General features: G+C 43.0%; 1 protein-coding gene across 1 annotated transcript in view; it reads right to left on the bottom strand.

The window, feature by feature from the left end:
- LOC122558704 (aldo-keto reductase family 1 member B1) overlaps nt 1-11,440 on the bottom strand; it is a 117,245-nt gene extending 105,805 nt beyond the window's left edge. Inside the window, 2 exon segments of the mRNA XM_043707496.2 lie at nt 10,857-10,983; nt 11,308-11,440. Coding sequence (XP_043563431.2) covers nt 10,857-10,983; nt 11,308-11,411 — 231 coding nt within the window. The 5' untranslated portion in view covers nt 11,412-11,440.
- Nucleotides 11,441-17,086: the final 5,646 nt, after the last annotated feature.

The raw sequence follows: 17,086 nt of genomic DNA, 5'->3' as shown, positions 1-17,086 counted from the left end.
TTGTCTATGAGTATTCTAAAACTTACAGAATTGTGGTCACTATTCCCAAAGAAATTCCCCACTGCAACTTTTACCACCTGGCCTGGCTCATTCCCCAACACCAGGTCCAATATGGCCCCTTCCCTAGTTGGACTATTGATACACTCCTCTGGAAAACCTTCCTGGATGCTCCTTACAAATTCTGCCCCACACAGACTTCTGACACTTGAGTGCATCCCAGTCAATGTTGGGAAAATTAAAATCTCTCATCACCACCACCCTGTTGCCATAAGTGGGAGGCTTTTAAAGAGAGGTTGCTTAGAGTGGAGGACAGATATGTCCCTGTGAAAATGAGGGATAGAAATGGCAAGGTTAGGGAACCATGGGTGACAGGTGAAATTGGAAGACTAATTAAGAGGAAAAAAGAAGCACACATAAGGTCGAAGTGACTGAAAACAGACAAAGCTTTTGAAGAATATTGGGAAAGAAGAACCAATCTGAAACGAGGAATTAAGAGGTTCACGAAACATATTTTAAAAAAAGAGTTAAGGAAAATCGCAAAATCTTTTAGTCAGGTATAAGGTGCAAGAGGGTAACTGGAGAAAGGCTGAAAATGTGTTGCTGGAAAAGCGCAGCAGGTCAGGCAGCATCCAGGGAACAGGAGAATCGATGTTTCGGGCATAAGCCCTTCTTCAGGAAGAAGAAGGGCTTATTCCTGAAGAAGGGCTTATGCCCGAAACATTGATTCTCTTGTTCCCTGGATGCTGCCTGACCTACTGCGCTTTTCCAGCAACACATTTTCAGCTCTGATCTCCAGCATCTGCAGACCTCACTTTCTCCTAACTGGAGAAAGGGTTGGCCCACTTAAAGACAAAGGAGGAAAGTTATGCGTGGAGTCAGAGAAAATGAGTGACATTCTTATTGAGTAGTTTGCATTGGTATTCACAGAGGAGAGGGACATGTTGGATGTCGAAGTTAGGGATGAACGTTTGATTACTCTGGGTCAAGTTAGCACAAGGAGGAAGGAAGTGTTGGGTATTCTAAAAGGCATTAAGGTGGACAAGTCCCCAAGTCCAGAAGGGATCTATCCCATGTTATGAGGGAAGCAAGACAGGAAATGGCAGGGGCCTTAACAGATATCTTTGCAGCATCCTTGAACTCCGGTAGATGGTCCTGGAGGACTGGAAAATTGCTAATGTTCTCCCCTTGTTTACAGAGGGTAGCAGGGATAGGATTAGATTAGATTAGATTAGATTAGATTAGATTACTTAGATTAGATTACATAGTGTGGAAACAGGCCCTTTGGCTCAACAAGTCCACACCGACTCACCGAAGCGCAACCCACTCAGACCTATTCCCCTACATTTACCCCTTCAACTCACACTACGGGCAATTTAGCATGGCCAATTCACTTAACCTGCACATTTTTGGACTGTGGGAGGAAACCGGAGCACCTGGAGGAAACCCACATAGACACGGGGAGAATGTGCAAACTCCACACAATCAATCAGTCGCCTGAGGCGGGAATTGAATCCAGGTCTCTGGCGCTGTGAGGCGGCAGTGCTAACCACTGTGCAACCATGCCGCCCACTATTCCTATTTGGAAGAAAATAGGCTTATCAGTGATAGGCAACATGGTTTTGTGCAGGAATGGTCATGCCTTACCATAGAGGTCACAGAGATGTACAGCACGGAAACAGACTCTTCGGTCCAACCCATCGATGCCAACTAGATATCCCAACCCAACCTAGTCCCACCTGACAGCAACTGGTTCATATCCCTCCAAACCCTTCCTATTCATATACCCATCCAACTATTTTTTTAAATGTTGCAACTGTACCAGCCTCCATGACTTCTGGCAGCTCATTCCATACATTTTCACGTGTGAAAACATTGCCCGTTAGATCTCTTTTATATCTTTCCCTGCTCACCCTAAACCTATGCCCTCTAGTTCTGGACTCCCCCACCCCAGGGAAAAGACTTTGTCTATTTGTCCTATCCATGCCCCTCAATTTTGTAAACCTCTATAAGGTCACCCCTCAGCCTCACTCTATAGCTCAAATCTTCCAATCCTGGCAACATCCTTGTAAATCCTTTCTGAACCCTTTCAAGTTTCACAACATCTTTCCGATAGGAAGGAGACCAAAATTGAATGCAATATTCCAGTAGTGGTCTAACTAATGTCCTGTACGGTTGCAACATAACCTTCCAACTCCTGTACTCAATACTCTGACCAATAAAGGAAAGAATACCAAACGCTTTCTTCACTATCCTATCTACCTATGACTCCACTTTCAAGGAGCTATGAACCTACATTCTAAGGTCTCTTTGTTCAGCAACACTCCCCAGGACTTTACCATTAACTGTGTAGGTCCTACTAGGATTTGCTTTCCCAAAATGCAGCACCTTGCATTTATCTGAATTAAACTCCATTTGCCACTTTTCAGCTCATTGGCCCATCTGATCAAGATCCTGTTGTAATCTGAGGTAACCTTCTTCACTGTCCACTACACCTCCAATTTTGGTGTCATCTGCAAACTTACTAACTGTACCTCTTATGCTCACATCCAAATCATTTATATAACATGACAAAAAGTAGAATATCCAGCACCGATCCTTGTGGAATACCACTGGTCACAGGCCTCCATTCTGAAAAACAACCTTCCACCCCACCCTCTATTTCTATCTTTGAGTCAGTTCTGTATCCAAATGGTTAGTTCTCCCTGTATTCCGTGAGATCTAACCTTGCTAATCAGTCTCTCATGGGGAATCTTGTCGAACGCCTTACTGCAGTCCTTATAGATCACATCTACCGCTCTGCCGTCATCAATCCTCTTGTTACTTCTGCAAAAAACTCAATCAAGTATATGAGACATGATTTCCCACGCACAAAGCTATGTTGACTATCCCGAATCAGTCTTTGCCTTTCCAAATACATGTATATCCTGTCCCTCAGGATTCCCTCCAACAACTTGCCCACCACCGATGTCAGGCTCATTGGTCTATAAGCTCCCTGGCTTGTCCTTACCACCCTTCTTAAACAGTGGCACCACATTAGCCAACCTCCAGTCTTCCGGCACTTCACCTGTGACTATCGTCGATACAAATATCTCAGCAAGAGTTCCAATCACTTCCCTAGCTTCCCATAGAGTTCTAGGGTGCACCTGATCAGGTCCTGGGGATTTACCCACCTTTATGCATTTCAAGACACCAGCACTTCCTCCTCTGTAATCTGGACATTTTTCAAGATGCTACCATCTATTTCCTTATAGTCTATATCTTCCATATCCTTTTCCACAGTAAATACTGATGCAAAATACCTGTTTAGTATCTCCCCCATCTCCTGCAGCTCCATACAAAGGCCGCCTTGCTGATCTTTGAGGGGTTGAAACTTTATTGCTGGAACAGCACAGCAGGTCAGGCAGCATCCAGGGAACAGGAGATTCGATGTTTCGGGCACAGGCCCTTCTTCAGGGTCTTTGAGGGGCCCTATTCTCTCCCTAGTTATCCTTTTGTTCTTAATGTATTTGTAAAAACCTTTTGAATTCTCCTTAACTTTATTTTCCAAAGCCATCTTATGTCCCCTTTTTGCCCGCCTGATTTTGTTCTTAAGTATACTCCTACTTCCTTTATACTCGTCTAAGGATTCACTCGATCTATCCTGTCAATACCTGACATATGCTTTCTTCTTTTTCTTAACCAAACCCTCAATTTCTTTAGTCATCCAGCATTCCCTATACCTACCAGCCTTTCCTTTCATCCTGACAGGAATATACTTTCTCTAGATTCTCGTTATCTCATTTCTGAAGGCTTCCCATTTTCCAGCCATCCCTTTACCCGTGAACATCTGCGTCCAATCAGCTTTTGAAAGTTCTTGCCTAATACTGTCAAAATTGGCCTTTCTCCAATTTAGAACCTCAACTTTTAGATCTGGTCTATCCTTTTCCATCACTATTTTAACATTACTAGAATTATGGTCACTGGCCTCAAAGTGCTCCCCCACTGACACCTCAGTTACCTGCCCTGCCTTATTTCCCAAGGGTAGGTCAAGTTTTGCATCTTCTCTAGTAGGTACATCCACATACTGAATCAGAAAATTTTCTTGTACACACTTAACAAATTCCTCTCTATCTAAACCCTTAACACTATGGCAGTTCCAATCTATGTTTGGAAAGTTAAAATCCCCTACCATAACCACCCCATTATTCTTACTGATAACTGAGATCTCATTTCAAGTTTGTTTCTCAATTTCCCTCTGACTATTGGGGGGTCTATAATACAATTCCAATAAGGTGATCATCCCTTTCTTATTTCTCAGTTCCACCCAAATAACTTCCCTGGATGTATTTCTGGGAATATCCTGAGTACAGTTGTAATGTCATTCCTTAACAAAAACATCACTCCCCCTCTTCTCTTGCCTCCCTTTCTATCCTTCCTGTGGCATTTATATCCTGGAACATAAAGCTGCCAGTCCTGTCTATCCCTGAACCAAGTTTCTGTAATTGCTATGATATCCCAGTCCCATGTTTCTAATCATGCCCTCAGTTCATCTGCCTTTCCTGTTAGAACCCTTGCATTGAAATAAATGCAGTTTAATTTATTAGTCCTACCTTGTACCTGACTGTTTGACTCACTTCTGTTCTCAGCTGTACCCGTCTCAGATCGATCTCTTTCCTCACTATCTCCCTCGGTCCCACCTCCCCCCCACCTTACTAGTTTAAGTCCTCCCAAGCAGTTTTAACAAATTTCCCTGCCAGTATATTAGTCCCCTTCCAATTTAGGTGCAGTCCATCCTTCTTCTACATGTCACTTCTACCCCAAAAGAGATTCCAATGATCCAAAAATGTGAATCCTTCTCCCATACACCAGCTCCTCAGCCATGCATTCATCTCGTCGGCCTCAATAGCTTATAACACCGGGAGTAATCCAGATATTACTACTCTCAGGGATCTCCTTTTTAAATTCCTGCCTAACTCTCTGTAATTTTTTAGATTAGATTACATTACAGTGTGGAAACAGGCCCTTCGGCCCAACAAGTCCACACCGACCCGCCGAAGCGAAACCCACCCATACCCCTACATTTACCCCCTACCTAACACTACGGGCAATTTAGCATGGCCAATTCACCTGACCCTGCACATCTTTTGGACTGTGGGAGGAAACCGGAGCACCCGGAGGAAACCCACGCAGACACGGGGAGAACGTGCAAACTCCACACAGTCAGTCGCCTGAGGCGGGAAATGAACCCGGGTCTCAGGCGCTGTGAGGCAGCAGTGCTAACCACTGTGCCACCGTGCCGCCCACTAATCTCCCTTCAGAATCTCAACCTTTTCCCTTCCTCTGTCATTGACTCCAATGTGGACAATTCTGCACCCTCTCTGAGGCACCCTTGATCCTGGCACCAGGGAAGCAATACACCATTCTGATTTTTCGCTGCTGGCCACAGAAACTTCTGTCTGTACCTCTGACTACAAAATCCCCTAACACAACTGATCTCTTGGAACCCAACATACTCCTCATTGCATTAGAGCCAGTCAAAATACCAGAAACTTGACTGTTCGTGCGATGTTCCCCTGTGAATGATCACCCCCTACATTTTCCAAAACAGCATACTTGTTTGAAATGGGGATAGCCACAGAAGACTCTTTCACTGACTGCCTACCTCTCTTACCTTTCCTGGAGTTAATCCATCTATGTGACTTTATCTGAGACTTCTCCCCCTTCCTATAACTGCCATCCATCACATACCGTTGCTGTTGCAAATTCCTCATTGCATCTAACTATGTCCCCAACCGATCCATTCGATCTGGTAGGATTCACAACCAACAGCATTTATTGTAGATATAATCCACAGTAACCCATAAACTGTCCTTAAACCCCCACATCTGACAAGAGCATATCACTCTACTAAAGACCATTTTTGCTTCTTCACATCTACAGACCCAGAAAATAACAAGATAAGATTTATAATAATCTAGCAAGAAACAATTTGATTTCAGATAGTCAACATGGTTTTGTCAAGGGCAGGTCGTGTCTCACAAACCTCATTGAGTTTTTTGAGAAGGTGACCAAGCATGTAGATGAGGGTAGGGCAATTGACGATAAGATTCCACATGGTAGGCTGTTGGAGAAAATGCAGAGGCATGGAATTGAGGGTGATTTAGTACTCTGAAAGAAGGCAGTGAGTGGTGGTTGATGGAAAATATTCAGCCTGGAGTCCGGTTACTAGTGGTGTGCCACAAGGATCTGTTTTGGGACCACTGTTGTTTGTCATTTTTATGAATTACTTAGACATAGGCATAGGTGGATGAATTAGTAAATTTGCAGATGACACTAAAGTCGGTGGAGTAGTGAACAGTTTGGAAAAATGTTACAGGTTGCAGAGGACTTGGATAAATTGCAGAATTGGGCTGAGAGGTGGCAAATGAAGTTTGATGCAGCTAAATGTGAGGTGATGCACTATGGGAAGAATAACAGGAAGGCAGAATACTGGGTCAATGGAAAGATTCTTGGTCGTGTGGATGTGCAGAGGGATCTTGGAGTCCATGTACATAGATCCCTGAAAGTTGCCACCCAGGTGGATAGTGCTGTTAGGAAGGCATACGGTGTGTTAGGTTTCATTGATAGAGAGATTGAGTACCGGAGCCGCAATATCATGCTGCAACTATACAAAACGTTGGTGTGGCCACACTTGGAATATTGTGTACAGTTCTGGTCACCCCATTACAGAAAAGATATAGACGCATTGGAAAAGGTGCAGAGGAGATTTACCAGAATGTTGCCTGGTCTGGAGGGAAGGTCTTATGAGGAAAGGCTTAGAGACTTGGGTCTGTTCTCATTGGAAAGAAGGCGGCTAAGAGGGGATTTGATAGAGACATACAAGGTGATCAGAGGATTAGATAGGGTAGACAGTGAAAGTCTTTTTCCTAGGATGATGACGTCAGCTTGTACGAGGGGACATAGCTACAAATTGAGGAGTGATAGATTTAAGACAGACATCAGAGGCAGATTCTTTACACAGAGAGCTATTGTAGTCAACTCAGCCACATTAGGGAGATTTAAACAATCCTTGGACAAGCACATGGATGATGATGGGATAGTGTAGGGGGACAAGCTGAGAATAGTTCACAGGTCGGCGCAACATCGAGGACTGAAGGGCCTGTTCTGCGTGGTATTGTTCTATGTCCTATGTTCTATGTCTTATTCCTCTACAAAACACTGCTCCAGGTTAAATGAATAGTTATGGCTTATATTTTAAGTTTAATCAGGAAACATATCTCAAAAAACATAATCAAGAAAGAACCCACTCTACTCACTAATGCAGACTTTCTGTAGGCCACACTTAAAACTATTCACCTATCTGTTTCTGTGCTGTGACTTCGCCCAAACAGTTCCACCAAGATCAGTTGTGAATTTCACTTTCTGTTAATTTCCCCAGATGCATTCCGATGTCCAGCAATACATGAATTCAAACAGCAAAGGCAGTAAATGTGCGTGTTCACTGTGGTGTCAGTTTCTTTCTCTCTCTCCTGCACAGACCTCACCATGTGCTTCCTTTGTCTGTACCTCTCCCTTTTTAAAAGTGCTGTTGTTTTGACTTTATTTTCAAAGTTCCAAAACAACGCAACAGCAAATGAAACACTAATTGCTGCTCCTGGATTTCGAGGAAATCACCTCCAACACCTAAAATACCTCAAAAAAGAAGCAGCTGTTACAGCCAGAATTTTTTCCTGTCCTCCAAAGCTGTTCTTGAATCTGTCGGTACATGTGTTTAAGCTTTTGTATCTTTTGCCTGATGGAAGAGATTATAACTGAGGTGGGAGGGGCCTTTGATTATGTTGGCTGCCTTCCCAAGGAGAGATTGGATGGGAGACTGGCTTGTATGATGGACTGGGCTCTGTTCACAACACTATGTAGTTTCTTACTGTCTTGCCCTACCAAGCTGGGATGTACCTGGATAGAATGCTTTCTATGGTGCATCGATTAAAGCTGGTAAGAGACTTCATGGATATGCCAAATTTCCTTATTCATCTAGGGAGGTAGAGGTGCTGTTGTGCTTTCTTGACCATCACATCAACATTGGTAGATGAGGGTCTAAGATTAGAGTGGTGCTGGAAAAACACAGAAGGTCAGGCAGCATCCGAGGAGCAGGAAAATTGACGTTTTGGGCAAAAGCCCTTCATCAGGAATGTTGGTTGACAAGGACACACAGTGATTGTCACTCCAAGAAGCTTAACGCTTGCGACTGCCTCCAGCTCAGCTCCATTGAAATCGATAGGGGCGTGCCCTCCACCTTCCTGAAGTCAACGACCAGCTCTTTTGTTTGCTGATATTGAGAGAAAGATTATCTTTGCATCACACAACTAACCACACCGTCTCTTTCCTGTATTCTGTCCCATCATGTTTGAGAACTGGCTTACAACAGTGGTATCATCGGCAAACTTGTACATTTAGTTAGGACAAAATTTGACCACATTCAGATATGTGCAGGGAATATAGTAAGGGGCTGAGTAAGTAACCTTGCGGGGCACTGGTGTTAAGCATTGTCCTGGAGGAGGCGGTGTTGCCTATTCTCACTGATTGCAGTCTGTTGAAGGATACAATTGCAGAGGGTGGAGCAGAGCCCTGGGTCTCAGTTTGAAGATGTGTTTGATTGGAATTATTATTTCCCAACTTAATAGATTTCTTTGAGGAAATTACAATGTTGTTTGATGAGGGATGTCATATACATGGACTTCAGTAAGGTGTTTGATAAGGCTCCCCATTGTGGGCTGATGGAGAAAGTGAAATCGCATGGAGTCTAGGGTGTACTAGCTAGATAGATAGAGAACTGGCTAGATAGCTGGAAACAGAAAGTAATAGTGGAAGGGAGTTTCTAAAAATAGGGAACTGTGACCAGTGGTGTTCCACAGGGATCTGTGTTGGGACCTCTGATGTTTGTGATATACATAAATAATACAGACCCTTCGGCCCTCGATGGTTCCACAAGTGGTGCAACAATCTGAAGCCTGTCTAACCAACACTATCCCATTTTCATCTATATGTTCATCCAATAACCATTTAATTGCTCTTAAATTTGCTAAGTCTACAGATCCTTAGAAAATAGGTCACACATTTAGATAGAGGATCTGGATTGGTGCAAAATTGGAGGGCCAAAGGCCTGTTTCTGTGCTGTAATTTTCTTTGTTCTTTTCTTTGTTCTTGACCTGACATGCCAAAAGCATTATCTCTACAAACCCTGTTGACAGGGACCATTGAACTGCCTTCTCAGTCTTTCCCTCTCCCCTAATACCCATTTTTGTGTTTCTGTATGCCTGTGTAAGGTTGAGTTGTATAAGGGGGGTTAGAATATTAACTAGGAGGATATGTTGACTGTTCATCATTAGAACCAATGTATTCAGAATAAATAGTAACTTTTATTAAGTACAAAATCCTGGCCAGACTTTCTGTAGAAGTGAGTCTAATAAACAAGTATTTTAGGGAATTGTATGTATTTTTAAAAAATCTTTCATGATCCAGGAATACCAGGGCTTGATTTCCAGCATATCTCTGCAATAAGGCAGGACAAAAAGAAGGTCATGCTGCAGTTACAGAGGGTACTGGTGAGATCACATCTGGAGTACTGTGAACTGTATTGGTTACTTTATTTAAGGAAGGATGTAAATAGGTTGAAGTAATTCAGAGAAGCTTTATCAGGCTAATATCAGAAATAGGCAGATGTCTTATGAGAAAGGGTGGACAGGCTAGGTTTGTACCCACAGGGGTAGAGAAGAGTAAGAGGTAAATGAAAACTGAAATTGTTGGAAAAAATTCATGTTAGGCAGCACCTGTGGAGAGAAATCAGAGTTCGCATTTTAGGTCCAGTGATCCTTCTACAGAACCACTGGTAACTTGAGTAAGAATCATAGAATCCTTACAGTGTGGAAACAGGCCCTTTGGCCCAACAAGTCCACACAAACCCTCCGATGAGTAATCCACCCAGACCCATTTCTCTACCTTATTATCCTATACTTACTTTTGCATAGTGCACCCAACCCCATATCTCCGAATACTATGGGCAATTTAGCTTGGCCAATTCAATCAATCTGCACATCTTTGGATTGATTAAGAGGTAACTTAATTAATACATATATAATTCTGAGGGGTCTTGACAGGGTAGATGTGGAGAGGATTTTTTCCTCTTATGAAAGAATATAGAATTAGGGGTCACTGTTCAAAAGAGGAGAAAGTGAGGGCTGCAGATGCTGGAGATCAGAGCTGAAAATGTGTTCCTGGAAAAGCGCAGCAGGTCAGGCAGCATCCAAGGAACAGGAGAATCGACATTTTGAAAAATCAGGTATCAGTCATTTGAAAGAGAAGAGATGAATGTTCTTTTTCTGAGGACTGAATGGCTTTGAACTCTCTTTCTGAAAAGATGGTAGAAGCAGAATCTTTGAATATTTTTAAGGCAGAGGTAGATTGATTCTTGTTCAGCTGGGGGTATTGGGGGTAAAAGGTAATTAGGAGTAACCGAGAATGCACATTCGAGGTTACAATCAGATCAGCTACCATCTTATTGAATAGCAGAGCAGGTTCAAGGAATTAAAAGTCTGCTTCTGATTTGGATGTTCATATATCACCCTGCCAGCAACACCCATATCCCATGGAAGGATTTTTAAAAAGTGACCTGAAGCACTACTATCAATTTGCACTACAAAAAATGTAATGTTATTGTTACCATTAGTAGGTCAATGCCAATTTAATTGGAAGTGTTCACTCAGTCACGAGTGCATCATGGGAAGTCCCACTCACGATGTTCGTAATACTGGGGAAATAACATCTGAGATGTTATTATCGTTACTGCAGATGACAATCAAGTGATGTCCATATTTAATTACTTTACTAACTATGAGGAGATTTTCTCTTGTCACAACTCCTTCATCAATCTTCTTTTTCACAGCAGCTCCTACCTCTGCCTCATTCATGTAGGAATAAGCTCCATCAATGTGCTGGTATCCAGAATCAGATTAGATTAGATTACTTACAGTGTGGAAACAGACCCTTCGGCCCAACAAGTCCACACCGACCCGCCGAAGCGCAACCCACCCAGACCTATTCCCCTACATTTACCCCTTCACCTAACACTACGGGCAATTTAGCCTCGCCAATTCACCTAACCTGCACATTTTTGGGTTGTGGGAGGAAACCGGAGCACCCAGAGGAAACCCACGCAGACACGGGGAGAATGTGCAAACTCCACACAGTCAGTCGCCTGAGGTGGGAATTGAACCCGGGTCTCTGGCACTGTGAGGCAGCAGTGCTAACCACTGTGCCACCGTGCCGCCCACAACTGCGACTAAAAAAGCCTTACCCACAACTCCAGGCTCCGACTGTATATAAACAAATATTCTGAATTCAGCATATGCAGCACAAAACAAGTAAAAATATGACATTTCAAGAATTCATCACATTGTGCGGTAAAAGTGCTGAAAATTGCATTTAAGAATGGGGCACAGTTGCTGGTGGGGACTTTAGCAACTGGGGATGGGGACAGAGGGTGAACACTGATTCCAGACCCCTAACCATTACATCCTCACACAAAACAAACAGCTGCGTGCATCAGAAAATTAAGGTAGGCTAATCAATTCTTAATGTAAACAGGAAATTATGGTATTTGTTGGAATAAAGAGAATTGAGGTGACATTACTGAAACACACAAGGATCTCTGGGCACTTGACAGGGTGGGTGTAGAAGTAGTGTGCCCTTTTGGGAGAGTCTAGGCTTAGAAGCAGTAATTACAGAGGAGCCTTAATAGTGCTTCAGCAGTGAGACTGAAATGCTGCTGTCGATGTCAAAGTGTGGGTCTTTGGGGAGAATTGGACTTCACTGAGGAGGATGAGCAGCATTAAGTTACAGCAAAGTCTTTTGTTTTAATCAAATAGTTACTCGAAGAAGGTAGTAATGGCAGTTAGTGCGAACGAGACTCCAGGTTGGCATGTTGCTTCCCTGGTGCCAATGCCAAGGAGGTCTCTGAGCAGGTACAGGATATTTTGAAAAGGGAGGGTTAGCAGCCAGAGGCTATGGTTCATATTATCACTAATGACCATAGACAGAATGAGAGATAAGTAAAGGGAATTTAGGGAGTTAGGTGGAAAGCTGAAAAGCAGAACTTATAGGGTTGTAATCTCCCTGTACACTTGCTAGCGAGGCCACAAATAGGAAGATAATACAGTTGAATGTATGGCTAAAGAGCTGGCAGAGGAGGGAGAAATTCAGATATCTTAATCATTGGGATCTCTTCTCGTACAGAATCTTGTACAAGGAGGACAGGTTGTACCTAAACTGGAGGGGCAACAATATCCTGGAAGGGAGATTTGCCAGTGCCACTCAGGAGAGTTTTAATTAGTACGGCAGGGAGTGGAAACCACAGCAATAGATCAGCATGTGGAGTAGTTGAGGAGAAGGTAAAAGTTAAGTCAAGGAAATCTAAAAGGAAGAACAGGTTAGACCAGGCTAATGAACACGGCAGTACCAACAGTCTGAAGTGTATTTATTTTAAATAAACGATTAATACAGGCAAAGCAGATGGGCTTACAGCCTGGATTAGTACATAAAATTCCAAAGTAGTAGCCACAACAGAAACGTGGTGAGAGAAGGGCAGGACTGACAGCCCAATGTTGCAGTATTTAAATGTTTTGGGCATAAACCCCAGAAGGGTTTAAAAGTAGTCTGGCAAGGGTGGGACCCTAAGCAATAGTGTAGAAAAACAAGAAAAGGTTGAGGCTAGTACAGAAGTTAAAGACAGCAAGTTAAATACACAAGGCAGGCAACTGCATGGCAGGGAATGAGAAAGATTGATGAAATAAACTGCATTTATTTCAATGCAAGAGGCCTGACAAGTATGGCAGATGAACACAGAGCATGGATGGGAACATGGGACTGCGATATCATAGATATTAGAGAACATGGCAGAGGAAGGAACAGGACTGGCAGCTCAATGTTCCAGGGTATAGATGATCTGGGAAGGATAGAAGGGAAGGCAAGAGATGTGGCAAAATGGTGTTTTATTTAGGGAAAACATCATGGTAGAACTTAGAGAGAGAATATTCTTGGAGGACAGTCCAGTGAAGCTATATGGGTGGAACTGAGAAATAAGGTGATCCCTTTTATGGACTGTATTGCAGGCCCTCCAATAGTCAGCAGGAAATTGAGAGCAAATATGTAGTGAGATCACAGATAGTTGCAAGAACAAGTGTTGTAATAGTAGGGGATTTTAACTTTCCAAACATAGATTGGGACTGTTAAGGGCTTGGATGGGAGAGTTTTGTAAAGTGCGTACAGGAAAGATTTCTCAATTAACATATAGGTGACCCTACTAGAGAAAGGGCAAAATCCAACCTTGGGAAATAGGGCGACTCAAGTGACTGAGGTGTCAGTGGGGAAGCATTTTGGGTTCAGTGACCATAATTCTCATAATTTTAAAATAATTATGGAAAAGGATAGGCCTGGTTCACAAGTTAAAATTTAACTTGGGGAATAGCCAATTTTGACAGTATCAGACAGGAACTTTCAAAAGTGAGATAACCAGAGTTCAGGGAGAGCGTCTTTCAGCTAATGTGAAGGGCAAGGTTGGTAGGAGGAGGGAACATTAGATGATTAGAGATATTGAGGCTCTGGTCAAGAAACAGAAGGAGGCACATGTCAGGTACAGACAGCTGAGATCAAGTGAATCCCTTTTGGAGTGTAGGGGCAGTAGGAGTACACATAATAAGGAAACCAAGAAGACAAAAAGATGGAGTGAAGGATAATCCAAGGAGACTCCAGAGTATATTAAGGGCAAAAGAATAACACAAGGAGAGAATAAGGCCTCTTAAAGGTCACCAAGGAACCACAGGAGATGGGCAAGATCCTAGACTAATATTTCATGTCAGCATTTACAGTGGAGAAAGATATGGAAGCTAGGAAACTTGGGGAAGTGAACAGTGATGTCTTGAAAACAGTCCACATTACAGAACAGGTGGTGTTTGAGGTCTTAAAATGCATAAAGATAGATAAATCCCCAGGACCTGATCAAGTACATCCCAGGACACAAAGAAGCTACAGAGGAAATTGTGGGGCCCCTAGCAGAGTTATTTGTATCACTGATAGCCATGGGTAAGATGCTGGACTACTGATGCTGGAATAATGTTGTGCCAATATTTAAGATAGGCTGTAAGGAAAAAACAGGGAATGCCAGACCGGTAAGCCTAACATTAGTGACAGGATAGCTATTGGCTGGGATTCCAAAAGACAGGATCTACATGTATTTGGAAAGGCAAAGACTGATTAGGAACAGTCAGCATGGCTTTGTGCGTGGGAAATCGTGTCTCACTAATTTGATTTAGTTTTTTGAAGAGGTGACCAAGAAAATAGATGAGGGCAGAGCAGTAGATGTTGTCGACATGGACTTTAGCAAGGCTTTTGACAAGGTATCACACGGTAGACCGGTTGGTAAGGTTAGATCACATGGGAATAGCTAGCCAAGTAGGTACAAAATTGCCTTGACGATAGGAGACAAAGGGTGCTGGTCGAGGGTTGTTTTTTTCCAGACTTGGAGGCCTGTGACCAACTGTGTGCAGCATCCACTGTCGTTTGCCATTTATTTGAATGATTTGGATGAGAATATAGGAGGCATGGTTAGCAACTTTGTGGATAGGTGTTATAGCAGACAGTGAAGGTTTTTTTTTTTAGATTAGATTACATTACAGTGTGGAAACAGGCCCTATGGCCCAACAAGTCCACACCGACCCGCCGAAGCGAAACCCACCCATACCCCTACATTTACCCCTTACCTAACACTACGGGCAATTTAGTATGGCCAATTCACCTGGCCCTGCACATCTTTGGACTGTGGGAGGAAACCAGAGCACCCGGAGGAAACCCACGCAGACACGGGGAGAACGTGCAAACTCCACACAGTCAGTCGCCTGAGTCGGGAATTGAACCCGGGTCTCTGGCGCTGTGAGGCAACAGTGCTAACCACTGTGCCACCGTGCCGCCCACCAAGGTTATCTAAGAGTACAATGTGATCGTGATCAACTGGGCCAGAGGGCCAATGAATGGCAGGTGGAGATTAATTAAAATGCGTTGCAGTTTAGTAAAACAAACCAAGGCATGACTTACACTGTCAATGGAAGGGCCCTGAAGTATGTTGTCAAACATAGAAACGTAGGGGTGCAGGTACATATCTGCTTGAAAGTGGCGTCATACAGGGTGGTGAAGGCGGTCTTTGGCACATTTGCCTTCATCGGTCAGAAGATTGAGTATAGGAGTTTGGACATCTTTTACAGCTGTATACAACATACTATGTACAATTCTGGCTGCCCTGCTATAGGCAGGATGTTATTCAACTGGAAAGGGTGCTAGAAAGATTTACAAGGAGGTTACCGAAGACTGGAGGCTTTGAGTTGTGCAGACAGGCTGGATAGACTAGGACTTTTTTCCTCTGGCGTATAGGAGATTGAGTGGTGACCTTATAGAGATTTATAAAATCATGGGGGTCATAGAGATAAGTAAACACCCAAGGTCTTTTTCTCAGGGTGGGGGAATCCAAAAGTGACAGCATAGGTTTAAGGTGAGAGGGGAGAGATCTAAAAGGACCTGAGGGACAACTTTTTCACACAGAGATGGTGTGTGTATGGAACAAGCTGCCAGAGGGAGTGATAGATACAATTACAAGATTTAAAAGACTTTTGGACAGGTACATGAATAGAAAAGCCGAAGAGGGATATGGGTCAAATACAGACAAATGGGACTAATTCACTTTAGAAAACCTGGTTGGCAGGAATGAATTGGATTCAAAGGCCTGTTTCCTTGCTGTATACTCTATGACACTGTCTGTCTTCTGTAAAGGGATCAAAATCGTACACAATATTCCAGGTGGGGTCTCACCGATGTCTTTGTTTTGCTGTATCAAAATATTCTTACTTTCATACTCTATTCATTTAGCAACAAATGCCAAAATTCTATTTGCTTTCCTTATTATCTACTATACCTGTGATTCATACAAGGACACCATAATTCCTATACACCAAAGCACTCTAAGCCATAGCTAGTTTTCCAATAGCGCTTCATGGTCTTGATTAGATTCTTAATTCCAGATATCAATCAGAATTAAAATTCCACCATCTACCATAGCAGGATTCGAATCGGAGACCCCCAGCTGAATAAATAGTCTACGATAACATCATGAGGAGGCCATCGACTTCACAAAATGCTGATGTTTTGTGTTCTTTTGAGACTTTGAGTCATTGAAGGCTACATGCAACTCTGAACGCTATAATACAAATATTGTTTCATTTTAGCATGGAGTATACATTAAGGTTATGGTGCTGCTATTTTGTGGCAGTACAAGAGTAAAGGCAATTATGCATTTCTTTACTTTAACACTCCGATACAGTGCTGCTTTTGTTTTAGAAGTGCTAAGTAAAATAATGATGTTTACTTATCTGGTGTCCTGTCTAGTTTATTCTTAACCAATCATATTGTCAAACTGAAATCCTCCCATCACTCCACACAGCTGCAAGACTGGTTGACAGTGAGGAAGGAGGTCTTGGGCTACAGGATGATCTAAACGGATTGGTCAGATCAATATCAGATGGAATTTCACCCTGATAAATGTGAGGTGGTACATTTTAGAAGAAGTAATAATAAGGGTTATGTCAATGAATGGCAGGACGTTAGGAAGTTCAGAGGACAGATGGATCTTGGGGTGTTTATCCATAGATCCTTGAAGGTAGCAGTATATGTTAACAGGGTGGTTAAGGCTGCATATGGGACACTTGCCCTTATCACTCGAGGCATTGATTAAGAGGAGAGAGGTTACATTGGAACTGTACAAAACTTTGGTTAGATCACAGCTGGAGTGCTGAATGTAGTTCAGTCACTGCACAATAGGAAGGATATGATTGCATTGCAGGGGTGCAAAGGAGATTCACCAGGATGTTGCCTGGGATGAAACAGTTTATCTACGAAGAGAGGCTGGAGAAGCTTGGGTTATTTTCTTCAGTGCGCAGAAGGTTGAGAGGGTATCTGATAGGAGTGTATATGACTTTGGGAAGCATTGACAGGGTGGATAGAAAGCAGCTGT

Source organism: Chiloscyllium plagiosum, unplaced genomic scaffold (assembly GCF_037043375.1).
Source record: "Chiloscyllium plagiosum isolate Xiang-an unplaced genomic scaffold, Cpla_swu_hap1 HiC_scaffold_17, whole genome shotgun sequence".
In the NCBI taxonomy this organism is placed as follows: Eukaryota; Metazoa; Chordata; class Chondrichthyes; order Orectolobiformes; family Hemiscylliidae; genus Chiloscyllium; species Chiloscyllium plagiosum.
The sequence above is the reverse complement of the archived record's forward strand: the minus strand, read 5'-3'. Positions and strand labels throughout refer to the sequence as shown.